This window comes from Eleutherodactylus coqui, chromosome 3, assembly GCF_035609145.1.
Source record: "Eleutherodactylus coqui strain aEleCoq1 chromosome 3, aEleCoq1.hap1, whole genome shotgun sequence".
NCBI lineage: Eukaryota > Metazoa > Chordata > Amphibia > Anura > Eleutherodactylidae > Eleutherodactylus > Eleutherodactylus coqui.
The window spans coordinates 254,880,948-254,908,869 of NC_089839.1; the positions used below are offsets into that span (position 1 = coordinate 254,880,948).

General features: G+C 46.7%; 1 protein-coding gene across 1 annotated transcript; it reads right to left on the reverse strand.

The window, feature by feature from the left end:
* Positions 1-12,534: 12,534 nt before the first annotated feature.
* On the reverse strand, positions 12,535-27,897 carry SELENOF (selenoprotein F). The gene is made up of 5 exons (XM_066597318.1): positions 27,755-27,897; positions 25,975-26,142; positions 18,561-18,624; positions 15,399-15,448; positions 12,535-13,654 (listed from the first exon to the last, which is right to left on the reverse strand). Exons 1-5 carry the CDS (start codon positions 27,800-27,802, stop codon positions 13,523-13,525), a joined length of 462 nt encoding a protein of 153 aa, XP_066453415.1. The 5' UTR covers positions 27,803-27,897; the 3' UTR covers positions 12,535-13,522.
* Between the last annotated feature and the right edge of the window lie 25 nt (positions 27,898-27,922).

Genomic DNA, 27,922 nt, shown 5'->3' on the forward strand with positions numbered 1-27,922 from the left:
ACTGAGATACAACCCCCCTCTCAGGACACAGGCACTACCGTCTCATGGCCTGCACCCACACCCTCACCTCCGCTGTCCTCGGCCCCATGCACCAATGTCTCGCACCGCACAGTCCAGCCGTCGCTAGCGCAAGTGTTGGAGCGCAAGCGCAAGTACGCCGCCACGCACCCGCACGCTCGATCGTTAACCGTCCACATAGCCAAATTTATCAGCCTTGAGATGCTGCCGTATAGGGTTGTGGAAACGGAGGCTTTCAAAGCTATGATGGCGGCGGCGGCCCCGCGCTACTCAGTTCCCAGTCGCCACTACTTTTCCCAATGTGCCGTCCCAGCCCTGCACGACCACGTCTCCCGCAACATTGTACGCGCCCTCACCAATGCGGTTAGTGGCAAGGTCCACTTAACTACGGACACGTGGACAAGCACAGCGGGCAGGGCCACTACATCTCCCTGACGGCACATTGGGTGAATTTAGTGGAGGCTGGGACAGAGTCAGAGCCTGGGACCGCTCACGTCCTACCCACCCCCAGAATTGCGGGCCACAGCTCGGTGGTGGTATGTTCGGCGGTGTATGCTTCCTCCACTAAAGCACCCTCCTCCTCCTCCTCCTCCTCAACCTCTGTCTCGCAATCTAGATGTGTCAGCAGCAGCAGGACGTCGCCAGCAGTCGGTGTCGCACAGCGTGGCAGCACAGCGGTGGGCAAGCGTCAGCAGGCCGTGCTGAAACTACTCAGCTTAGGAGATAGGAGGCACACGGCCCACTAACTGCTGCAGGGTCTGATAGAGCAGACCGACCGCTGGCTTGCGCCGCTGAGCCTCCATCCGGGCATGGTCGTGTGTGACAACGGCCGTAACCTGGTGGCGGCTCTGCAGCTCGGCAGCCTCACGCACGTGCCATGCCTGGCCCACGTCTTTAATTTGGTGGTTCAGCGCTTTCTGAAAAGCTACCCACGCTTGTCAGACCTGCTCGTAAAGGTGCGCCGGCTCTGCGCACATTTCCGCAAGTCCCACACGGACGCTGCCACCCTGCGCACCCTGCAACATCGCTTTAATCTGCCAGTGCACCGACTGCTGTGCGACGTGCCCACACGGTGGAACTCTACGCTCCACATGTTGGCCAGGCTCTATGAGCAGCGTAGAGCTATCGTGGAATACCAACTCCAACATGGGCGGCGCAGTGGGAGTCAGCCTCCTCAATTCTTTTCAGAAGAGTGGGCCTGGTTGGCAAACATCTGCCAGGTCCTTCAAAACTTTGAGCAGTCTACCCAGGTGGTGAGCGGCGATGCTGCAATCATTAGCGTCACCATTCCTCTGCTATGCATCTTGAGAAGTTCCCTGCAAACCATAAAGGCAGCCGCTTTGCGCTCGGAAACGGAGGCGGGGGAAGACAGTATGTCGCTGGATAGTCAGAGCACCCTCCTGTCTATATCTCAGCGCATTCAGGAGGAGGAGGAGGAGGAGCATGAGGAGGATGAGGAGGAGGGGGAAGAGACAGCTTGGCCCACTGCTGACGGTGCCCCTGCTGCTTGCCTGTCATCCTTTCAGCGTGTATGGCCTGAGGAGGATGAGGAGGAGGAGGAGGAGGAGGATCCTGAAAGTGATCTTCCTAGTGAAGACAGCCATGTGTTGCGTACAGGTACCCTGGCACACATGGCTGACTTCATGTTAGGATGCCTTTCTCGTGACCCTCGCGTTGCACGCATTCTGGCCACTACGGATTACTGGGTGTACACACTGCTCGACCCACGCTATAAGGAGAACCTTCCCAGTCTCATTCCCGAAGAGGAAAGGGGTTCGAGAGTGTTGCTATACCACAGGACCCTGGCGGACAAGCTGATGGTAAAATTCCCATCCGACAGCGCTAGTGGCAGAAGGCGCAGTTCCGAGGGCCAGGTGGCAGGGGAGGTGCGGAGATCGAGCAGCATGTACAGCCCAGGCAGTGCAACAGTCTTTAAGGGCCTGGACAGCTTTATGGCTCCCCACCAAGACTGTGTCACCGCTCCCCAGTCAAGGCTGAGTCGGCGGGAGCACTGTAAAAGGATGGTGAGGGAGTACATAGCGGATCGCACGACCGTCCTCCGTGACGCCTCTGCCACCTACAACTACTGGGTGTCGAAGCTGGACAAGTGGCCTGAACTAGCGCTCTATGCCCTGGAGGTGCTTGCTTGTCCTGCGGCTAGTGTCTTGTCGGAGAGGGTGTTTAGTGCGGCTGGGGGAATCATCACAGATAAGCGTACCCGCCTGTCAACCGACTGTGCCGACAGGCTAACACTCATCAAGATGAACAAAGCCTGGATTTCCCCAGACTTCTCTTCTCCACCAGCGGACAGCAGCGATACGTAAGCAATACGTAGGCTGCACCCGCGGATGGAAGCTACGTTCTCTCTCACCATCCAAAACGGGGACATTTCTGCTTCATCAATCTGTGTCTAATATTCCTCCTCCTCCTGAAACCTCACGTAATCACGCTGAACGGGCAATTTTTCTTAGGGCCACAAGGCTCACTCATCTAATTTTTCTAAACACTTTTTATGTTTCAATGCTCTTAAAAGCGTTGAAACTTTAACTTGAACCAATTTTTCGTTAAACTGGGCTGTCTCCAGGCCTAGTTACCACTTAAGCCACATTAACCAAAGCGATTAATGGGTTTCACCTGCCCTCTTGGTTGGGCATGGCCAATTTTTACTGAGGTACATTAGTACTGTTGGTACACCAATTTTTTGGGGCCCTCACCTACAGTGTAATCATAGCAATTTGTATGTTCTTCACCTGCACTCATGGTACAGAAGTGTGTGTGGGGTTGGCCTACACTTTAGCTACATAAATGTAACTTGGGCCTTGGCTATACTGCAGCTACTGAAATGGAACTAAGACTGCGCTCCCACTATACTGCTGCTTCGGAATTGTTACTGGGGCCTGTCTTGAGTGCTACTATTACTGACATGGAATGAAGACTGCGCTCCCACTATACTGCTGCTTCGGAATTGTTACTGGGGCCTGTCTTGAGTGCTACTATTACTGACATGGAACGAAGACTGCGCTCCCACTATACTGCTGCTTCGGAATTGTTACTGGGGCCTGTCTTGAGTGCTACTATTGCTGACATGGAACGAAGACTGCGCTCCCGCTATACTGCTGCTTCGGAATTGTTACTGGGGCCTGTCTTGAGTGCTACTATTACTGACATGGAACGAAGACTGCGCTCCCACTATACTGCTGCTTCGGAATTGTTACTGGGGCCTGTCTTGAGTGCTACTATTGCTGACATGGAACGAAGACTGCGCTCCCGCTATACTGCTGCTTCGGAATTGTTACTGGGGCCTGTCTTGAGTGCTACTATTGCTGACATGGAACGAAGACTGCGCTCCTCCTATAATGCTGCTAGTGATATGTTAGTGGGGCCTGTCCTAATGCTACGGCTGAAATGTTACGAATTATGGGCTCTACCTATACCGCTGCTAATGGTATGTCTCTGGGGTGTGGAAACAGAGGCTTCCCAAAGACATGATGGCGGTGAGGCCATTTCCCACCAACGCGGTTACTGTTAAGGTGCATATAACCACGGACACGTGGAGAGGACACGTAGTGCCTCAAAAACATCCCCCTCCTCCTCCAACAGGGAAAACATTCTTGGCAAATGCCTTTGCATTGGTTCGTCTGGTGGCAGTCCAAGAATTTCACCTTTACCGACACTACAAGAGAGCCCCCCCACCATCCCCCCGCCGCGGCCCACTTAATCCTGGCCACATTCCGAAAACCAACAAAATAAAACCGCGCTACTAGGTCCGCAGTCACCACCACATTACCACCAACGCGGTTACTGTTAAGGTGCATATAACCACGGACACGTGGAGAGGACACGTAGTGCCTCAAAAACATCCCCCCGCCACAGCCCACTTAATCCGGGCCACATTCCGAAAACCAACAAAATAAAACCGCGCTACTAGGTCCGCAGTCACCACCACATTACCACCAATGCGGTTACTGTTAAGGTACATATTACCAGTCTGACTGGGGCATGCAGACACCTTTACAGAATGAATAGTGTGTGGCACATAGGTTCCCCATTGCTATGCCCACGTGTGCAGCTCCTGATGGCGGTGGCACAGGATTCTATTTCTCATTGCTTCTGTACAGCATTGTGGGCTATCGCCCCACCACTTTTAAAGAGGGTCGCTGCCTAGCCGTGCCAACCCCTCTGCAGTGTGTGCCTGCGGTTCCTCCTCATGGCAGACGCACTTATAAATAGACATGAGGGTGGTGTGGCATGAGGGCAGCTGAAGGCTGCGCAGGGACAGTTTGTTGTGCGCTGTGGACACTGCGTCGTGCGGGGGGGGGGGTTGGGCAGCATGTAACCCAGGAGAAGTGGCAGCGGAGTGTCATCCAGGCAGTGATTGTGCTTTGTTGTAGCTAGTGTGGTGCTTAGCAAAGGTATGCCATGCTAATGAGGGCTTTTCAGAAGTAAAAGTTTTTGGGAGGGGGGGGGGCCCACTCTTGCCGGTATTGTGGCTTAATAGTGGGACCTGGGAACTTGAGATGCAGCCCAACATGTAGCCCCTCGCCTGCCCTATCCGTTGCTGTGTCGTTCCCATCACTTTCTAGAATTGCCCAGATTTTCACACATGAAAACCTTAGCGAGCATCGGCGAAATACAAAAATGCTCCGGTCGCCCATTGACTTCAATGGGGTTCGTTATTCGAAACAAACCCTCGAGCATCGCGAAAAATTCGTCCCGAGTAACGAGCACCCGAGCATTTTGGTGCTCGCTCATCTCTAGTGTTTATCTGTTTGATGTACAAAAACATCCATGTTGTCAGGGCTCAAACCCGCAACCTCATGCATTCCAGTCAGCAGCTCTCTCCACTAGGCCATCCAGGACTCAGACAGCTCCTTTGCTGAAACCTAGCCTTGTTCTGTATTTCTCCTGATCTAGTTCCTGCCTCTCTGTCCTGGCCCTGCCGCTAATTGGGACTCTCTATAAAAGCCTGGCCTTGCCACTCCCTCCTTGCGTGATTATTTTGCTGCACAGCACCGTTTAGTCAAGCTCCACGTTAACTGCTCTTCCGTTATTCCTGCAAAGACTACTCAATAACAACTCCTGGCTTCCACCTGCCTACGCCTCTCACCTCATCCTTTGTGCTGCAAACGTGACCACCTGATAACGACTCCTGGCTTCAACCGGACTACGCTTTCCGCCTCATCCATTGTACCTTTTTAACTACTCTATGATTTCACTCGGCTACTACACCAGTGGCTCCTATCCAGTGTTAATAAGATGCTACACGTTTTATTTTGTTAGGATCATTTTAAGCAAGCGTGCTTTTAAGAATATGAAGCGTGATGTTGGAAAAGGTGGTACATGATCATAGAGTAACGCAGGGAAAGGGTGTTACCACCAAAAATAGGGTGGCCTCTCCACATATAAGTTCCACTAAGGGATGGAAGTCAAAGTCTGTGATGCAAGAAGTAGGGCAGAAGGGAGAAGACTGCTTCCATAAGCTGCCACTGTGCAGCCAAAATACTGAGCTGCATGGAAGGTGTAAAGAGGAAAAAGATTTAAACAGCGTCCCTGTATGACTTGCTCACAACCATCCAGCATCGGTTGTATATTCTATCAGGTTTCAAGTGAAAAACTTGTATTCTGATTGAATGGATCGTTTAATAAACGTTGTTACCGGCAAGCATGTGGGTTGTGACAGGTTATGTGCCGACCTACCGTCGGATTCTAAGCCATCCTAGCAAGCATGCCTATTTAAGCAGTACCTACTAGTGATATGGACTGTAAAGATTGCCCATGCCAAGATACTCGTGGTCTCACTCCCGATAAGTCAACCTAAGATACCTGTGTGAAGCCCGTCGTCTGGACGTAGCCTTTCAGATATTCATTTCTGTTACTTTTGTATTTCCAAAACTAAACTTTTTTGCATCTTGAACAGTGTAAGACAAAACAATGGATGGTTTCTTCATTCGCTTGACAAGAATGTTTAAATCAAGGTGTGATTATAATATAATTTGGGGTCTTGACAAGTGGATAGAATTTGACAAAATAGTCCCAAATCCCATAGTAAGTTAAAATTACTATTCAAAAACTGAACATAGGAAAATTACAGTATTTGCAAGGAGCAGAGCATTCACACTAAGTATCTGACCTTTATAGTTACTTCTATGGCAGATTTAGAAAATGACTTTCTATTTCCAAAAACCTTAAAGGGGTTGTCTCGCGAAATCAAGTGGGGTTATACACTTCTGTATGGCCATATTAATGCACTTTGTAATATACATCGTGCATTAAATATGAGCCATACAGAAGTTATTCACTTACCTGCTCCGTTGCTAGCGTCCTCGTCTCCATGGTTCCGTCTAAATTCGCTGGCAGCTTGCTTTTTTAGACGCGCTTGCGCAGTCTGTTCTTCTCCTTTCAGCACGAGCCGCTTCAGTGTGCTCCCCGCTACAGCTCTTCTGCGCATGCGCAGACGAGCTGTCACTGCTCGGGAGCGCGCTGGAGCGGCCATTCTGTACCATCTTCTGTTAGAGGAAGGTTCAGAGCTGCCGAGCTGTCCGTAGAAGCCGCCCAGCTGTCCCGCCGTCCTGGTAAGTGATGGGCCGGGGGGGCTGCCGCTGTGATGGGGGGCTGCCGCTGCGATGGGGGGGGCTGCCGCTGCGATGGGGGGGCTGCCGCTGTGCCGGGGGGGGGGCTGCGCCGGTTACCTGCTGCCTGGCGGTGGGTGACTGGTCGGCCGTGTTCACTCCAGGGGTCCGGTCGGCGGCTGCGGGGCGTCTGGTTGTCAGGGAGACACAGCTCGTAGCGTCTCGGGAGCGTGCACGTCGGGCTGCAGCAAGCGAAGGGAAAAGAGCCGGCGGCCATCTTGGGAAAATTTTTATAAGTTGCTGAAACGCTGGAACGGTAAGTACAAACCAGCTAGAAAAGTCATTTACAGGGGGGCTTAGTAATGTATGCTTAATTAGGGGGACTGGGCAATAAAAAAAAATCCACTCCTGCCTCGAGACATCTCCTTTAAGGACCGGCAGGAGGCCAGTCAACACTGATGAAGGAATACTCTGCATTAATTTGTAGTGTACAGTTTCATATAAACAGGAATAGTTTACACAGACACAATTAGTACTTCGGTGTACATACCATTAAACATCAGGGGATTGTGCGCATATATATCATGCTGTATGTATATGTACATGCTTTTAAGAACTTTCTCTATGGTGAGCAGAGGAAAAAAAAAGGCATAATTAATTCAGGGTGCCCTTGTTTGGATTCCTGTACTGTACTGTTGTCTATCTTTTGATAAATGTATTGTAATGCTATCTACGGGGAGGGGGAACAATGTTCTCAGACCAACCCTCTTCCTTAAATGTATGCAAAGTTTTGTCTACTGTTGCCATGATGGGTGTTCCTTTGTAGGCTTACCTGACGATTTTCAGGATAATAGCACTAATTTTTCTGTCTTTCAGATTATTAAAAGAAGTATGGCAGAGAAAAATGTGGAATTCCCCAGCATTGAACTGCGAGGCATCATGAAGTTCCTGTTCATGGAGAATAAAACACCAAAGGAAATTCATGGAAACATTGGAGGACCAGTATCTGTTATACTCAATGTGCAGAAATGATTATGCCAACTGTCAGCCAGATCTGGGAGACCCATCATAGTGTCAGAGGTATTTTTCCATCTTCCCATTTGCATATTTCGCAGAAGAGCATGGATGGCCTTATAAGTCTCCTTACTCACCTCCTAGGTGCTCTTCTTAAGGAGAGAGGATACCCTTCCTGAGCCACATCTATAGGCCTCACACTAGCCACTAGTACTGCATGTAATACATAACACTCTACCTGTACTATAAGAACTGTACCACATGTAATAAATAACACTCTACCTGCACTATAACTGTACCACATGCTTCGTACTAACAACCTGTACTACATGTAATACATAACACTCTACCTGTACTATAAGAACTGTACCACATACCTTGTACTAAAAGCCTGTACTACATGTAATACATAACACTCTACCTGCACTATAGGAACTGTACCACATGCCTCATACTAAAAGCCCGTACTACATGTAATACATAACACTCTACCTGTACTATAGGAACTGTACCACATGCCCCGTACTAAAAGCCTGTACTACATGTAATACATAACACTCTACCTGTACTATAGGAACTGTACCACATGCCTCGTACTAACAGCCTGTACTGCATGTAATACAGAACACTCTACCTGTCCTATAGGAACTGTACCACATGCCTCGTACTAACAGCCTGTACTACATGTAATACATAACACTCTACCTGTACTATAAGAACTGTACCACATGTAATAAATAACACTCTACCTGCACTATAACTGTACCACATGCCTCGTACTAACAACCTGTACTACATGTAATACATAACACTCTACCTGTACTATAAGAACTGTACTACATGTAATAAATAACACTCTACCTGCACTATAACTGTACCACATGCCTCGTACTAATAACCTGTACTGCATGTAATACATAACACTCTACCTGTACTATAGGAACTGTACCACATGCCTCGTACTAATAACCTGTACTGCATGTAATACATAACACTCTACCTGTACTATAGGAACTGTACCACATGCTTCGTACTAACAGCCTGTACTGCATGTAATACATAACACTCTACCTGTACTATAAGAACTGTACCACATGCTTCGCACTAACAACATGTACTGTTCTGCTATTTACTGTATCCTATGTGCATGATCCTGTTACCTACCTGTTCTATATCTACAGGGTGATTCAAAACAAATGGTGCCAAGTAGAGCTGATTTTGTCATACGTGAATTAACATACAACAGCCAAAATCAGATGAAAAGATAGACTTTCATGTTTTTAATGCACCTTGTAGATGTTTGACGTCAAGTCAGTAGTGCAGTTCTGCCCAGATGCATCCCGGCATATCCTCCTTTATCGATTCCACTGCAGCAAATATGTTTTTTTTTTTTAAGGCCAACCAGTGTTACCAACGGTGCCCACATTGCACATCTGTAAGGTGCATTAAAAACTTAGAGTTTTCTTTCCCTGTCATTCTGGCTGCTGTATGTCAACTCAAGTATGAATAAATCAGCTTTACTTTTGCACCATTTGTTTGGAATCATCCAGTATTAAAGGTGTAGAATACATTCAGTTTGCCTTTTTTTTTTTTTTCCCAGGGCTAGGTGCTGTTCACATTACTGAACAGCAGATGGCAGCACGATGTCCCTTCATCAGCATGTGTAGTACAAGGTTGGTTATGTATCTACTCATTAACCTGACATTTGTTTTACAGGACAAATGAGCGGAGGGCAAAAAAAATTATTTGTGCATTTGATACATAGAATATAGATTACTCAAAGCTGCTAGAGTCTAGACAAACTCAAGAAGCATCTCTTAAGTAAAATGTTAAACTGAAGTATGAAGATAAGATAGCAAAAGCAGTATATATTGTAATTCTGTTAGTCTTCGTGCGAGTCCAAGACCCTATGAGAGTTGCCTTCCCAAGAAGCTTGGGTGCAGCTTTATTCAGAATGCACAGATACCCGTCCATGTGATGTCCGGTCTCCACGGACGCTGCATGTTCTATTCAATGCAATGATTTATATTCATTTTCCTTTCATTTAGGCCATCAGTGAAAAATGTGAATCACCCATAGGCTATAATGAGGCTGTGTGCGGTCCATGGAATACATGAATTGACCATAAGGGTTCGTGCTGCACCCATATTGGCACAGACAGATCTTGTTGACACCCTTCTCTCACCCTAGGCAGTCATAATGCTTGACAGGTCTCTCCTGCATACCATAGCATTATATGATTTTCTTGCATGGCATAAGGGGAGTTAAAAGGACTTGCAAAGTCTTATATTAATTGACTGAGCCGCTATATATCTATATAAGCCAGCAGGAAAGGGATCTTTGTTCCCAACTCAACTGTTCTTAAAACATAAAAGTCGAATACTCAGGCAATGGCATTGGGGTTGGCAGACTCTTATGTGCCAATCCTTTACTAGGACACAGGCCTGGGGTCACATGCCACCCTGCCCCACATGCATGATGGCCTCTCAGCTTTTCGCGGATGCTAGGTAAAAGAGGGATTGGGCATGTTGGATATCAACACGCTAGAGCCCTTGTTCCTTGATGGAAATTAGGCTATACACATCTGTTTCAGTGTCCATCGGATGCCCTCTTCTCACATTCCATCACATTTGATGGAAACAGAAGTGCTGCGTGCGCCGCTAGAGGTCCTAGCCAAATGATAAACATTCAGTAACCTGAAGGACCTTGTTATAAGTTATCAGGGGTGGGCAAAGCAGTGGCAGAGAGGGTGGAAGGGGTACAAGCATAAAGTTGGTACAGTCTTCAGAGACCGCATCCAAAGTCCCACAACTTAGGCCTCATGTCCACTAGAAAAATACAATCCACGCAGAATCTGCTGCGGATTCCACACGGATTTGCTATAAATGGTATTCTTTTTCATCCGGATATCCGCACCCGTTGCTAGTAATGTGATAGCAATGTGGCCAATCCACGTGGAATGCGCTGTAAAATGGAGCATGCCGCGTTTTTCTCCCGCGCGTGAAAACCGCAAATCTATTAAGATGCCATCTGCGGGTGCAAAATTCAATTTAATTGACCGGGGAGGGCCAACGATTCCCTATGGGCAAAATTGAATGCGGATTCTGCAGCAGAAATCCACAGCGGAATCCGCAATTCAATTTTGCTAGTGGAGATGAGGCCTTAGAATAAAAAAAAAAAATGGAGATGAAGCACCAGAGTGTAAATGGCCCATTTATTCACCTCCCATAGGCTGTGTAAGCACAAGTGTTATGAAGGGTGACTAAATGGACCATTTACACCGTGGTGCTTCCATCTCCTTGTTCTGGATCTGAACAGAGCCCAAGTCTGGCAGCAGGTGCCCCCTCACTACTGAAATAAAAACATTCACGCTCGGCCAAAGTAAGCGTGCCCATCTATGAGGGTGCCAGGAAAATAGCTTTTGTCCTAAAGCAGGTTGTATATTGAGTAGCTTCAGCTATGGAAAAAAAAAAAAAATCCTGATAGGTCACCATGTTGCACAAGGACCCTTTCAGACAGTTTTGATGCATGGAGTTTTGTATGGCAAATATAGCGCTCCACCTTCAAAGTGTACAACGTGATGCGGCGTGTACAAAAAAGAAAAAAAAAACACAACAAAACACTGTTTCTTTTGTAAATTCAAGGTTTCCGTCGGGTCATTTGTGATGGAAATCTGAAAGCAAAAACAAACGTCTACAGGACAGTAGATGTTTTACTGAGGCCACTTCATGGAATAATATGGTCTCTGCTATTCCATGTTGTAAGATGGAAACCTGGCCCCACTCAGGTGAATGGGGGTCTACAGTAAAGTGTACACTGAAGCCACAGTGTGAACATACCCTTCGTGCTGGACAAACTGTATCCAACATAAAGTCAAGGTTTCTAGCATGACTACCAAATCTGAGCGCCAGACCACATCTCCTGCAATGTACCATGTAATATATGGCAATAGGTCTCTGCAGATTACTGTATGTCAAGTACATGCTGCTATTCACAGAGCAGTGCTGTAGGAAGTGTGGTTACGGCTCCTGGCCCTACTACCCCCAAAACACTGGGAAGGTCGCTGTTATTGAAAGGGTTTAGATAAACCAAAGGACTTTCTGGAAACATGATTGAGAAGAAGGATGAAGCCTCCAAGTTTGTGGCGCATCTGTTTGTGGCCTGAAGGACAATATGTACCCAGTAATGTAGAACCTGGCATACTTCTCTGCTGCCATCTATATTAAAAGGTCACAGCCTTTCAGAATATCAACTGCTAACAGGAGAGACTAGAATGTAAATTCTTAGAGTCTCCTTATATCAAGTGCTCAGATACTGAGGAATATGTGTAGCGTTCACATTGAATAACACACAAGAACCTCAGACGCTACAGACGTAAGGCCAGCTACCAGGAGCGAAGACGGCACCAACTTTTTGTACCTTGTAAGCCACATTAAAATAATAAAAAAACAGAAAAAAAAAAAAAAAAAAAAAAAGCATGTCAGCAACGTAAGTGAACACAGTCAAGTTGCCCCAACCTTTCAGTTGCAAGAAATAGAGACCTGATGGATTTCTTACAATCGTTGGCTTGTGGCAACATGGAGATTCACATTTACTTGGCATGCAGTGTAGCACAACATTAATTACTCCTAAAGTTGCAATGAAACCATCGCCTAAAAGGTGTCAAAAAAGTAAAAAAAAAAAAAATACAAACCTTGTGAAGTTGCGAAATTGCAGACATTCACAGCTGAATATTTCAGTGTGAATTTTGACACTAGTACTCTGCCAGCCGAATTGGCAGAGTTTGGTGGTTTGGATAGGTCCCAGTATATATGGTCATAGCTTTGACCTTCCATGGTGAGCCGCACATCACGGAGTCGCGAGCCACTAGTTGGAGATCAGTTTTAGATCAATGATTTCTAGCCATTTGTACACAAGGAGCCTTGAGGCCATCTTTTTGGAATTTTTTTAATTGAAACATTTCCATCGTCAACAAGTCAGTTGTCTCGACTCCTATTTAAAGCAACAGAGCTCAAACATGGGGGTAACAATACACCGCACATCAGACATCCACAAGCCTTCTGAAGGTTTTCTGTGTCGTCTTCACAAAAGTGCATGACCCTAATGTGTCACATCTAATGCAGTGAATGGAGCCCTTTCATCATCACTAAACATGTCCTTCCAGCATCCGGCTTCTGCGAGACGCTGTAAATGAAAGCTACAAAAAAAGGCAGAGATACAAAATGCATACAAAAAAAAGCGAAAAGGGCACTAAAGGCCGTTGTGACATCCATCAAAGGAGATATAGGATTTAAACTTGTGCTAATTATAAAGCTTACAAATTTGCATTTTCTTTTCAATAACACAATCAAAATGTGACTTCATGTGATCTAATCCCCCATTTAATGCACAGCGCACTACCCTTATAATGCCCCAAGTTCATTGCACATGTCACTACAGAAAAGCCATTGTTATAATCTCAATGATTCAGACTCAGGCGAGGGTCTGGGAATGCCACATCCCTCCGGCTGGCATGATACAGTCATTTGTGTGGACGCAGTGCAATTACTAGAGGTGTATCCTTAAAGATGATTGCTTGTTCGGCTGTTGGGTGTTCAACTAGTCTACTTCGAGTTAAAAAGGGTGATGAGAGATTATAAAGCGTGGCTGCTTTCTTACAGAAACACTGCCATTCTTTTACTTTGGCTGTGTGAGACTACAGTCCAGAACCAGTTACCTGAATGCAGCTGAGCAGCAAAATATCCAGCCCACAGCGATGCAGAAAGTAGCCACGTTGTCTAATCTTAGAATTTCCAGTATAAAAAGTGATCGAGCAGGGCTGATAAAGGACTGATTATGGAAGACACCCAGCATAAAGCTGTGACACCTAGGTGGGAGCTTGAGAATCAGGTAGACGACAGGATTGTGATATGTAAAACAAGTTATAAACGGTGCAGTTTTTCGCTTAGGAATTCTTCTACGCTGTCCGTGTTCCATTTGGTGATGCTTAATTCTTCAGAGATGTTCCCTCCATCATCCAGCAGCTTTAGTACAGGATCAGAGCCACGCACATACTGAAACAAGAGGAAGGCATCACATTATAGGATGGGGAAAGATGGCATCGTCTAGCATACAGGAAAAGTTCTGCTATAAAGGAGTTGTCTCACGTCTAGCTGCAGGAAGCAGACTGCTCTGTACATTGCACAGTCGCTGCATTGGTAATGCAGGCTGAGGCCCATTTACATCAATAGAACTCAGCTTGCAGTACCAACACTAGCCACTACACAATGTTTGGAGCAGCCTGCTTCCCGCAGCGAAACTGTTAGAAGTGGAACAACCCCTTTAAGACTGAGTCCTGGTTTACATTTATAATAGAAACCACAATGCAGTGCTGAATCAGTCTAATAGAATGGATCATTATATTGTTTCACTCATTAAAAAAATCATATAATGAATAGAGATGAGCGAATATACTCATTTCGAGTAATTACTCGATCGAGCACCGCGATTCTTGAGTACTCGGGTGAAAAGATTCAGGGGGGGGGGGGGGGGCGCCGGGAGGTGTGGCGGAGCGGGGGGTAGCAGCGGGGAACAGGGGGGAGCCCTCTCTCTCTCCCTCTCCCCCCCCCCACTCCCCGCTGCAACCCCCCACTCACCCACGGCGCCCCCCGAATCTTTTCGCCCGAGTACGTAAGTACTCGAAAATCGCGGCGCTCGGGCGAAAAAGGGGCATGGCCGAGTAGGTTCGCTCATCTCTAATAATGAAATATTTAGGTTTTCTAATCTGTTTTTATTTTCTGATTGTAGATTTTTTTTAATTTTGTTGTCTGTATATCACTATGAGGGCGGCATTCTTGCTTTTGGTGCAGAGATATGAGTACAACAGAGTCAAGGGCCCTTCACATAATGCACAGGATATGACCCATTGACTTTTATGAGAGACTGTACTGGGCATGCAATATAACTAGTGCAGAGATCATTGTGCAGGGAGGCGGTAGAGGTGAGCTGTGATCATCATTCATTGTTAATGGTGGATCCTGTGTTCTCTACTTAGAGGTTACCTTTTATTGTAATTGTGCCTGTGATAATGAGATGACTGCCGAAAATGTTCACTCTACAGAACTGGAAGTGGCTGACCATTATTAGGCTGGTTTCACATGGCCAAGAAACGTGTGCAAAATGTGTGTGTTGTGAGATGCACAAATCTTACCCGAATGCGAACCCTATTCTTTTGAATGAGCAATTTTTCCATTGCGGGAAAAAAAAAAAAAAAGAAATAGAAAAATCGTAGGGTGTGCCATGTTTGGCCGTTCTTACATCGCCTATTGTTTTTAATGGGGTCGGCACGGCGTACGAGGTGCATGCAAGTTTTATCCATTGAAAATAATGGGAAACACTCCACGATCCTCCGCTGTGGCTAAATGCCACGGTGGAGGATCACTACTTCCCTGAAGTGATGTGAGGCGGTTTTAAACAAACGCCTTGCATCTGTGGGGACATTGCATGTTGGCGAGCGCGATACTGGGCAGCGTTTCGCAGCCCGATATCGCACGCGGCCATGTGAAATTAGCTTTAGACTTGGTGTTCAGTGCAGGATATAAAGTTTTTTGTTTTTTTTCCAACTAACTTGTGGCATTGAAAGAAAAAAAAAAATCTTAACTATGTTTAGCATAAAAAACCTGGCTTATCAAATGTGTCTTTAGAAAAGGACCTATTATTCCCTTTAATTCTACTATACATGAAGTTCAGCAACTTTGTAGAGAAACTTTGACTAGATTACCTTAAAACCGAAAAAGTTAAATAGTGGCAATTTCATACCTTGATCTGCAGCCCCTTGAAAAGCTTGGGCTTATCGCTCCTGACAAAAGCTGGAAACACAAGGTATACAGTGTTAGAAGACAGGAGGAAAACTCAAAATCCAGGGAATCCATGCAATGACTTATGTACTATAAGGGGGTTAAAACTATCAATATTGGCAACTTAAATGGGTTTGTAAGAGTTAGGAAATTTTTCACTACTACTTTTTTCTTAAAAGGCGTTTTCCCCAAACTAAGGGTGCATTCAGACGACCGTATATCGGCTGGGTATTCACACCGGCCGATATACGGCGTCTGTATCTGCAGGGGGAGGAGGCTGGAAGAGCCGGGAGCAGTGCTCTGAGCTCCCGCCCCCTGTCTGCCTCCTCTCCGCCCCTCTGCACTATTTACAATGAGAGGAGGCAGAACGAGGGCAGGGCTAAGTTTAAGGAATTAGCTCCGCCCCTGTCCCACCTCTCCCCATTGAAAATAGTGCAGGGGGGTGGAGAGAGGATGCAGAAAGGGGGCGGGAGCTCAGAGTACTGCTCCCGGTTCTTCCAGCCTCCTCCCCCTGCAGAGAGAGACGACGTATATCGGCTGGGCGTGAAAACACAGCCGATATACGGTCGTCTTAATGCACCCTAAAATAAATGGCTGGCATGGCATAAAATAAAGAGCCTATACTCATCTGTCTTTAGCCCAATGGGATACAGCTGAGTGACTTCGGCTGCCGCTATGTACGTCTGGCTCCAGCGGTCACCTGACTCCCAAAATCAGAGGTCAGTGTTGCCGTCTCGAACTCCTGGCACTCAGGATGTGAGCATTGATGCCAGGAGTTTCAATGGTGACGCTGTGTCCTCAGTCTGGCAATGACAGTCACCTGACTTAAGTCAGACATGACTACTGGCAGTTGGAGCCACTTAACTGTGTGCTGGGCAGCTGAAGACACGCAAGTATGAGCTCTTTATTTTATACCATGTGCACCCATTTAAGAAAAAAAACAAACAAACAAAAAAAAAAAAAAAAAAAAGAAGCATTTCTCCACCAGTTTGATCCCCTGCCACTCCAGTCCTCCGTCGAACTTTATCATCATGGCTCCAGTGGCGACATGCCCACATACAGAGGTGCCCACTGCAGCATGGCCTCATCGGTGAATGGAACGAGACCATTGAGGGCAGCGATTGGCTGTAAAGTTTGTGTGACCTCTGCACAAACAAACAAAGCTCAGTGGGGACACCCAAAAAGTCCTTTGTGAGGGCAGCGCTGAGATTGGGGATATATACCGTAGTTTCCTTTTTTATACATGAATTTTTTGAATCAAATCGCCAATTGCACACTGCAAACTTAAGCCTGTAAAGTCCTGCTACCCAATTCCTCCTCATCCACACAATCACTGACAGCTTGTGAGTAGGACTGACGTTCTCCGAGTCTGGGCAGCATTTATATGGCTTTTTACATGCAAATGCTGAATCACGTAATCACAGGACTATAGATCCCAGAGCCGGTCATCTTCTCCGTACCGTGCCTATCTCACATAGGGGACCTGACATAACCCTGGTAACAGATCTGGTTTGTCCATGGCGGACCTGACCACCAGCCATTGTGCCAACACACCTACCTCATAGACATGTCAGCCGCCGCCGCTCATGGATGACATTTAAACATCAGATTATGATCATCCTTGGGACTTTACAGCAAAATATAAAATGTTGCGGCTGGAAATGTGCTACATTTTCATTTTTACTGTGCTGTCAGATCTCAATTATTAGAATATATATCCTACACACAGTATATATTCCTATAAACAGAATCATCGCCCCCTCGTCTGCCGTAACCTTATAATGGAGTGTTGCAGTCTTCACTTGAGCCGCTAAATCAAAAGGAAGAACCAATTATAATCTGTATTCATATGGCGACAATATATTCCACAGCCCCTTACAGATCGGAAGGAACAGAGGCAAAAACACGACATTACATACAAGTGTAAACCATAGAGATGGAAAATAGGGATGAAGCTCCTGTGTGCAAGAGCTTACAATCTACGAGGAAATGCAGGATACAAAAAGGCAAGAGTGCTTGTTCTGTGCAATGCTGCAACCGTCATACATATAGAATTATATTTGGATGGATGGATATACTGGTATGAAGTGCATAAGGGTGCATGAGGTATAGTGAGATCAGCTTCTGAGGATGGGGGGGGGGGGTAAACTTGGCTGGGTTCACAATAAATACAAAGTTTTGGTTTTTTTTTTTTTTTATTCCACAGGAAAGAAACAAATTTAAAGACATTTCCCTGTGACAGTATATGGCCAGTACCGCATGTAGAACCAACATAGCGGACCTCATTCGTTATACTGCATCTTGTGGCATAGACCCAGGGCACCATTTCTACTACTATCTGGATCCCAGTACTCCTATTAAGAAGGTGCCACTCCTTTGGCACTGGGTGGACGATGGCGTTACATATTCAAAAAGGCAAAAAAACCTTTATAAATACTCATTTAGTGCAACCGGACAAAGAGCTGAAATCCCACCAACCATAAAATGCCCCCATTACCCATAATGCACCACCCGGCATCTCCCTGTGCTTAAGGAGCAGCGCCCTTTCGCCTACATGTGCGGCAGTAATTTTACTTGTGGTTCTTCGTCGTGGAATGAATGTGATTGATTTAGCCGCACGACTTAGACGAGATCATCTGAAGACGGGAACAGCTGAGGCATCCCTTCTGCTTAATGCGAAAAGCAGGGAAAATAACTCAAATGGGAGCCGGCAGATGCAATAGTCATAAGAGAGCGCACGGTGCCAAGTCCTTCCAGCAATAGATTACACATCCTCAAGATTTACAATATGGAAATCAGCAAATAATAGATCTCTGCAATCCTGCAAATGAACGGTCCGGCGACGGATGATGGGATGCGAGAGGGCAGGCAGGAGGGGCGGCGAGCCAGCTTGTAAGATTCAGGAAGGCCGCTTCCCTGATAATTCTACAGCTTTATAATCCTTTCCTGCTGCCAGGCAACCAAAATACGACTAACCGGCCTTCTATGCATTGGCAGATTTGTGAAATATTAGGTTTCGCTTTGGCTGCCGAGGATACTAAATCCTAATGTACTTTATCAGGCAAATATTTACTACCAGATATTAGAGAGAGCTGCAAACAGATAAATAGTGCGACAGACTCACCCTGGACTTGGGGGAACCGCCCCAGCTTTCATCCGCAGACCTCAAGAATGGCCCCCGCGTACATCTGCAGAGACACCGGACTTGGTTAAAGCAGTGAGACAGAAGACATAACAGAACCACTTACTATAAAGAAAAGCAGAAAACCGCTAAAAAAAACATTTGTTATAATGTCTTCTACCAAAAGTGACATAATAGAACTGAATTCTTTGTTTAGTACATCGTTTCTAAAAATCTCTTAATTGGTTCTATGGTGATCGAGGTTTGGAACTGTGGGAGGCGGCGGAAGGGATTAAAAAAGTTAACCTGTCACATTGAAGCTGCTGTCCAATCAGCTTGCAGGATGTTAGAGCAGGAGGAGCCGAGCGGACCGATGTATAGTTTTATGGGGAAACATTCAGCAGAACTTGTTTTCATTCATTGAAACCTCCTCTTACTCTGAGCTCAGGGGTCCAGTGGGCGGAGCCATCAGTGACTTACATCTCAGTATACACACATTGGAACCGCCCACTGGACTCCTAAGCCCAGAGTCAGCAGAGGGTTTAATAAATAGATAGTTATCTTTTCCCACAAATATATATCAATCTGTTCAGTCTAAAGGCCCATTTACACGAGCAAATAATCGCTCAAAGAACGCTCAAACAGTGCTGATTAGGAGATTGTTCTCAGCAAGAGAAACCAAGTAAATCTTGTAGATACAGTAGGATACCTTTTAATGGCTAACAAAAATACATGATGCTACAGCAAGCTTTCCAACCAACACAGGGTTCTGATATAGATCCAAAAATATATATTATATTACACGGGAATAACTTGCACTTAAAGGGGTTTTGTCATTTAAAAAAAAAAACTCTATCACATCTTCTCCTGGTTGAGCTTCTCCAGTGCCCCAGGTCAGCTCACTGCAGGCTGGGCCCAGCTTGTTATGAGGGCTGCTTATCACAAATTCCTTCCGGCTGGGTCAGTGAAGGTCACATCCCTCTGCTGTAGCTTCACTGCCTAGGAAGGAATTGTAATCTATTTTAGAGACAGCTCTCATGAGCAATCTCTGAAGATAGGCAGTCCTCCTGCTGGCCTGTGATGTAACATACATTGGAAGACTGCCAACCAAATGTAGGTAACCTCACAGGAAGGAACAGAATCAGGCAGCTGGAGGTGAAGTGACCCCCTGGATTGCAGGAGAAGATAAGGGAGGTGAAGATCTGGTAAGTAGAATGATGGGGGAGGAATAGATAAGTGTAGCATTTTTCTTTTTTAGTGACAGAACCCCTTTAAAGAATACTACCACAGAAACACAAACCTCTTTAAATAGTCACTGATAAGGGAGTGAAGGTTTTATGGTCCCTGAATTACTAATTATACAAATCCAAATTAGTGTTTAAAATGGGGGGGGACAAGCAGTGTTATCTGTTCCAAAATAGGCCGCCTGTCCACAGGTGTTGCGTTATACTGCTGTGGATTTTCGCTGCGGGAGAACACTTTGTCACCGCAATTTTCCGCGATTAACCAATGCCGTGATTTTTATACGCAAGCAGAAAGTCGGTGCGATTTTCCGCTCATGTACATCAGGCTGCGCTTTCCATAGTCATCCTATGGAAAAAGCCTTGATTGCGTTACCCGCAGTGAAATGTCGCCGGTGGGCAGGAGGCCTTATACTGCCTACAGATCAAACAGGCATACGGTCAAACTCAAGGCCCACGGGCCAAATCAGACCTTCCATGTTTTATGTGGCCCACAATGAGGTACAAATGCAGAAGGACCGGCTCTCCACCTTCCCTAGAGGACACTAGCCAGTGCCTGGTAGAAGGGGCAGTGCCAGCGCAGGAAGCAGGTGCCACCCTCCAAGGTAGGAAGTTTGGTGCTAATAAGGTGGAACCCCATCCCAGTGCATCGAGCTCCACAGCCATGCTAAGGGGGAGTATGCTACGACTTTTCCTCCGCAGTTGGTTTCCGCAAGCGTGCAGAAAGAATTGATTTCCCATAGCATGCTATGGGCACCATTTGCTGCAGATTGGATTCCGCAGCAAATAACCATCTGTGGGCAGGAGCCCTTAATTGTATGGCAACCCCTGTAATTACTCGGTATCAATTCATAGTGGCTTAAGCCCCAAACTCTTGAATGGAGGCTTGTGCGTATTACGTAAACCGTGGCTGAATGCGTTATTTGCTTGGCTCATCAGTGAGGTGGATATTAATATGGCGCAGACAAGATGCCACTCGGGCCGTACGAGGTACAGACTGCTAGCGCTCAGCGCCAGGCTGGAACAGTCACCATCAAATACAAAAATGGTCAACGGGATAGAAGATAAATACATCACTGGAAGAGTGAAGCAATCTGGAAAGCTGTGTGCCCCATGTGCAGCGGATGCCTTACGCTGGGGTCAAGAGGGCCGGAGACAAGGCATCTTTGTTCTAAACGTGTTCCAGGCGGCTTGTGGTGCGCAGAGACCCCGAAGAATCCCATCTTCCGCACATGGATGGGATCTGTAGACCTAATCAAGAGTCTTGTGTCCCAACAAGAGAGGGCTGAGATTCATGAAGCCAAACAGCTGCGCTCGGCAGTACAGAGCCGCCATGCAATTCAATCAAAGGCATTTAGAACGGGGAGCTGTAAAATAAACCCTCGCTGACAAGTCTTGGCAAGTGTCTCCACAAAAACACTGAAATTTGCATCAAATTAGAGGGGGGTTTGTAAAAACCAGGAGATTGCAAGACATTTCGGAGATGTGCTCTTAATTATATGTGAGCTACTCGGGGGTCATATCGCAGATCTTATAGTATAGAGAATATTACTGTAGGGGAGGTCTGGATCGAACCCCTCCGCTGCTACAGAAAGAACTTGGGCCATTTCTGGGATTTTTTTCTCCTTTATCTTAACCCCTTAGTGATGGAGGTTTTTGCTTATTTCTACTTTTATCCCCCCCCCCCCCTTTAAAAAAAAAAAAAAAATCATAACTCCTTCATTTATCCATCGACGTCGCTGTATGAGGGCTTGTTTTTTGCAGGATGGGTTGTATTTTTCAGCGGTACTATTTAATGCACCATATAATATACTGAAAAACTTTAAAAAAAAATTCTAAATAGAGAGGAATGGAAAAAAAATGGCAGGATAACTTCTATGGGTCAATATTACTACGATACCAAATTTATGTAGTTTTTTTGCGGTACTACTTATTTTTCAAAGATATTTAATTTTTTAAAATTTTCTGCTGCCATCCTCAGTGTGCAATAGGTTTTTTTATTTTTCTGTCAGCATACTTGCGAAGGCTCATTTTTTGCTGGACGTCATTCAGTTTGCTTGGTACAATTTTTGAATACATACAACTTTTTGATCGCTTTTCATTGCATTTTTTTCTTGGAGACAAGGTGCATTTTTGGCGTTTTTTTTCTGACCACGTTCATCGTGCGGGGTAAATAATGCGTCATTTTGATAGCTCAGACTTTTATGGATGCGGCGATAAATATGTAATTTTGTTTTAGGATTTAGAATCTTTATTATAAATATGGCAAGACGATTTATTTAAACTTTTACTACTTTTTTTTTGCAATCAGTAAAACTATCTTTTTTACTTTTTTCTTTTTTAGTCCCCCTAGAGGACCACAATCTGCGATGCTTTAATTGCTCCTGCAGTATGATGTAATGCCATAGCATTGCATCATACTACAATCTGACAGGCAGTCTATCGAGCCATCCCACAGGCATGGCTTGATAGGCATTCTGTCAGGACAGCCCTGGGGCCTTTCACACTGCTTCCTGTGGCATATTTATATTCCACAACATTTCTGCTCGACCCAACCCAAACAACCAATCACTATGAATCAGAAACCCAAACAACCAATCACTGTGAATCAGCCAAACCAAACAACCAATCAGGTTGCAAATCGAGTGTTGTAGAATATAATAATATGCCTCCCTGTAATCTCAATGCGGCGGGGTGCAGCTATGGCAGATCTTGGCTGTTGTCAGGATGTATGAAGGTAGGTCACGCTTCATACATGTCCTGCATTTGCAGGATGTAAAAACACTATAGGGCCGTCACGAAGGGGTTAATCGTAGGAACATGAAACACAAGCAACTAAACTGATCTGTACTTCGTTTACCACATAGACATTCCTTTAATCTGGCATCCAAAATCACAGCATTCTATTCCCTGGAGACTGGAAAGAGGAGACAGACCAGTCAGGCACCAAATCGTGGCAGTGCTCATGGGTCATCACTGGACAAACAGACGGCTATCCCTGAAGTGTAAGTGATTTGGGGTTATACTGGTCATCCTTAAAGGGGTTGTCTCGCGGCAAACCTCAAAATTTTATCTTACCCCATTCCCCCTGTCACCCCCCTGGCATAAAATAGCAAATTAAAGCGGTTTTTAAACCGCTTGCTACTCACCAATCCGACGAAATAAGGACTTTAAAAAATCTTCTCCCAAAGATGGCCGCCGGTTCTTTCCCAGGGATGCACTGCGGATTTCTCCCATGGTGCACCGCGGGTCCTTTCCCATGGTGCACCATGGGCTCTGTGCGTTCCATTGCCGATTCCAGCCTCCCGATTGGCTGGAATCGGCACACGTGACGGGGCGGAGCTACGATGACGACGCGGTGACCAGCTCTCCGGCACGAGCGGCCCCATTCACCAGGCAGAAGACCGCACAGCGCAAGCGCGTCTAAAAAAGCAAGAAGCCAGCGAAATTAGACGGATCCATGGAGACGGGGACGCCAGCAACGGAGCAGGTAAGTGAATAAGTTCTGTATGGCTCATATTTAATGCACGATGTATATTACAAAGTGCATTAATATGGCCATACAGAAGTGTATAACCCCACTTGCTTTCGAGAGACAACAGTCTGGTGCCTTGCTCTATTTACTCTGAACCCCTTATTTAGGAGGTACCCATGACATTACCAGTGACACAATTTCTTTTATAGTGGACCCTGGAATTCACATTCCTGTATCTTGTAGACATAGGGTATCCACTGTCACCTGGAATTTTGTCAAGCTCATATAGGGGCCTCGCAGATTATATATGTTGTTGTACGTCTGTTAGCCCTTTTGTGTTTTTTAATCAAGTATTAATAAAATGACCTTTATTCACTAGTCTATTCTGTGAAGGGATCCCTTTTAAAGGGAACCGGTAACCCCCCCTACAGCACCACGAACTAAGTTATGGTACTATTAACCCCTTTAGTGGCATGCCTGGAAAATCTCTGGGGCTTGCTGCACTGACCATGCACTTAAACCCTGGAAGATTTCCGTGGACAGCTCTAGTGCTGAAATGTGCAGAGCACTGAGCTGCCATCTGAAATCTTCTGGGGTTTTTACTTGCATTGTTGACTCATTTAAAAAGCTGCCCTGTGAGGCATGACATGGTAATAATAAACCTGCCACTGAAGGAGTTAGGGGAGGTGACAGGTAGTCGGTGATGCATTTTCTATATTCCCTGCTCCACAGGTCTGACTCTTTTCAGATGGCCAAGCGCACACGCTCATACAAGTAGCTTGTCTTACTAGTTAGCTGTTATTAGTTTAGCATTATCCCATTGTTGCTCTTCAGTTACTGCAGATGTGAAGTGTAATGCATGGGTGGGGGCAGATAATACCAGCTTCACATACAGGGTTTAAAACTATTCCAGTGGAAATATTTTTTTAGTGAAACTGCTGTGCCAGATGTTGGTAGTAGTCAGTAGGAATTAGAGCATTAGTAGTAGAACTCACTGCTTTGGGTTTCCTTTGAAAACCAGATGCTGGGGTGGAGGGTTACAACATCCCCTCTCACTAGACATCAGCTGTAACTGAGTCATCATCATAAAATACCACTGCCTATTAGAGATGAGCAAGTATACTCGCTAAGGCACATTCCTCGAGCGAGTAGTGCCTTAGCCGAGTATCTCCCCGCTCGTCTCTAAAGATTCGGGGGCCGGCGCGGGTGACAGGTGAGTTGCGGCGGGGAGCGAGAGATCTCCCCTCCGTTCCTTCCCGCTCCCCGCCGGCCCCCGAATCTTTAGAGACGAGCGGGGAGATACTCGGCTAAGGCACTACTTGCTCGAGTAATGTGCCTTAGCGGGTATACTCGCTCATCTCTACTGCCTATGTGAGATGTGTGGGAGGCAATAGAAGCAGACAGAGATCCTGATGGACCAGTAGACAGATGAGGTCTGAAATGTGACTTATGATATACCGGTTGTACAATCAGAATAATGCTGTTTGTTCGGCTTATCTCCATATGGCACATCCATGTTCTGCAGCACTGGCTCTTGGCCATATATGAACCTGGGATTCAGTGCGATGTCAGGGCATGATTAAGGAGTAATTCGAAACCTGTTCCCTACTTGTGCCTCATGGACAGGCTTGTAGGATTGTAGCTACAACCCAATGAAGAATTTGTGTTATTGTACGGACCACCGTGCTGGACTCCTTCATGACGCTTACGGTGTAAGAAATATTACAGACGTTCTGGTGACGATTTGACACGGCCAGATCATAGGAGGGGACAGCTGCGAAGTCTCCACAGGAGGATTTACAAAAGCGTCTAAGGCCGCCTGTCCATGGGGGATTTCTGCTGCGGAAGAACATTAAAAGTAATTGCGATTAATCGCAGGACTGACTTCAATAGAAGCCTCTATGCGTAGAGTCGCAGTAAGTCGCGGCATGCTGTGATTTTTATTATGTGAGCGGAAAAAAAAATACCCGCAATGGATTTCCGCTCGTGGACAGCGGGCTGCATTTTCCTAAGCATCCTATGGAAAGCATTTCATGCGTAGATGTAAAATCGCCCGTGGACAAGCGGCCTAAGAGGTCATTAATGGTTGCACACGTGGGTAAGACTGCAGCAGTTATGTAGGCGGTGTACGGCATGATATTAAGGCGTGATTTTACTGGCTGTTTAACATTTTATGTATTCAATGGGAAAATAAAATGTAACCAAAAAAATGGTTTACAAATTTTTTTTTTTTTACAACAGTTAGGTGGAAATTGCGCGGTTCTCACTTGTACCACCATTACCGAATGTGAACAACTGCTGCAACCAAATCTTGTCCCCTTAACAAAAGGCACTTCAGTAGCTGCAATAGTTGGTGTCTGCAGTGGAGATCTTTGAGAAATCAGATCAGCGCTAGAGCTGGGGGCATTTACCAATGAGGAGTTAAGGGGGGGGTTTCACATTTGCACTCGGGGTCCCTCTTCTCTGCTACAGTCGGGGAGCAGGAAAGGGGAATCCTCATGGACGAATGGCTTCATCTCACACCGGCGCCGAATGGACCCCATTGCCTATAATGAGGTCTGCCGGCTTTCTGCCCAGCTTATGGATGGAAGAAAAAGTGCTTGTTTTTCGTGGACCAGAACCCTTCGGCTCAGATAGGAAGTGGAGCCGATCGCACCCTGCAGAATACATTGTAGGTAGATGCTGTTTAACGAACACTTACTTTTCTTAACTCCAGCCGTGCCTCTTCCTGACAACACTGTCTGCAGACGGGCTCGATCCCGTGCAGCCCAAACTGTCCAAGAGAGTCACACGAGCTGCACAGCAAGTTACTGGAGAAGCCCAGGTCTCTGCATGCCTCCGAGGACAGCTCCGCGCCAAAGGTGGAGACCTGCAAGAGCGGAGAAAAGCCAAGCATGAGAGCCATATAATACAGACTGCAGAGGTCAACTGAAGGGCTGGTCCGGGCTGGCCTCATGTCTGATGCCTGGACGGTATATAAACGTCCTGCGGGCACAAGTATACCGCACTCACAAGACAGGCTGGTTTCTTTCTTAAGGAAGTAGAACGATTTCAAAACAGATGGAAACTTATGAGAAGTACTCAGGTCCGTCCAAGAACAACAACTGCAGCTTCTTTCCTCTTCCAGAGCAGGAGGCTGCAGGTGACGTTACCCCCAGCTGTCCCCTAGGGGGAGCTCTAAAGGGGGCCACTCTATAGCTTACAGTACTGTGGGGGCTTTACTGCTTCCAGACAAGAGGGTTTTACTCCGTGTTGGGGGGACCGTAATACGGAACTCATGTAAACCTATAGGACTGATCACATGACCGCATTTCTTACGGCCGGCTATTTTTGGCCGATTTGCCTCTGTATTTGTATTCTTTTCTGGTAGCGGGTACAGATCAGAACACAGTGCAAATACTGCGGGAACCAGGGAGTTTAAAAAAAATGAACTTTAAAATATAATTATGGCAAAATAGGGATTTTTAGTTGTTTTTTTTTTTTAAATTAACTAATTTTTCCATTTTTTTAGTCCGCAGAGGGGCCACGAACTTGTGGTGTTTGATCGCTCCTGCCACAGTGTTACATTATACCGCCATCAGACAGGCATTCTAGCCACACCGCAGGCTGCATAGGCAATGGCAGCCCTGGGGGCTCTCAGGCGGCCATGACACCCGCAGTCTCATCGCTGGGAGCGGTTACCGAACACCCAAACATCCATCGGGGCATTTAAACGATCAGCGGCGCCGCTTACCAGAGCTGCTGCTGACCAAGTTAGGCCTTCGGCACACGGAATCTGGCCGCAGCGGCATCCGCTTTGTCGCCGTCTCTTCTGTACTGCGAACGGACCCAGCGGCTCGCCGTCGCACATTCGCAGTCCAGATTTTTTTTTTTCCGCACCGCGATGATGTGAATTCCGTGAGCTGTCGGCAATATTCATTGCAAACGAGCCGGACAGCTTCCACTGACTAACGGCCGCCGCCCCTGCGGAGCTCGCATGAAAACGGAACGCGCTACGATTTTTCCTCCACGAGTGGAAATCACAACAGATTTGCGCCAGTGTGGAGGAAGCCGTTGATGTCGGCCAACGACTAGCGGACATTCGTCACGCTGTGGAAACGCTAACAGGCGGCTCTTCTTCATTCGCTGCGGCAGATTTTCCGAGCGACTATCTGGACGGTAGTTACTAGAAGGTAAGTTGCCGGTGGGCAGGTAGGTGCTGGGAATACAGGAAGTGGTTCTGGGGAGGCTAGGAGTGACCTGAAGGGAGGGCAGGCAACACTGCCACCAGATACTAGCTGGCTGATAACAGGGAGAATAGAGAGCAGGCGGAGGTCAAGCAGTTAACGTGCAGCGTCCAGGTTGCCGCTAATGTGGCGCTAACAGGAAGCAGCGGCGCCACGTCACCCGCCAGCCAGACCCTCCTCACCCGGCGGCGACACAACCCCAGCCTGCACTGCCGAGGGGCGGAAAGCCAGCCCGAGGTCCCGCAGCACTCTTACCGCGTGCAGAGCGGCGACCACCCACAGCAGCAGCCCGTCCACCACCATCTTTCGAGCCGGTAGTACGTGTCAGGACCCCTGAGCTGTCTTTATAACTGCCCGACCGAAAAAAAATGCCTGTTCCGTCCAACCTATAAATATACGTTTATTCGCTGTAAACCCCGATAC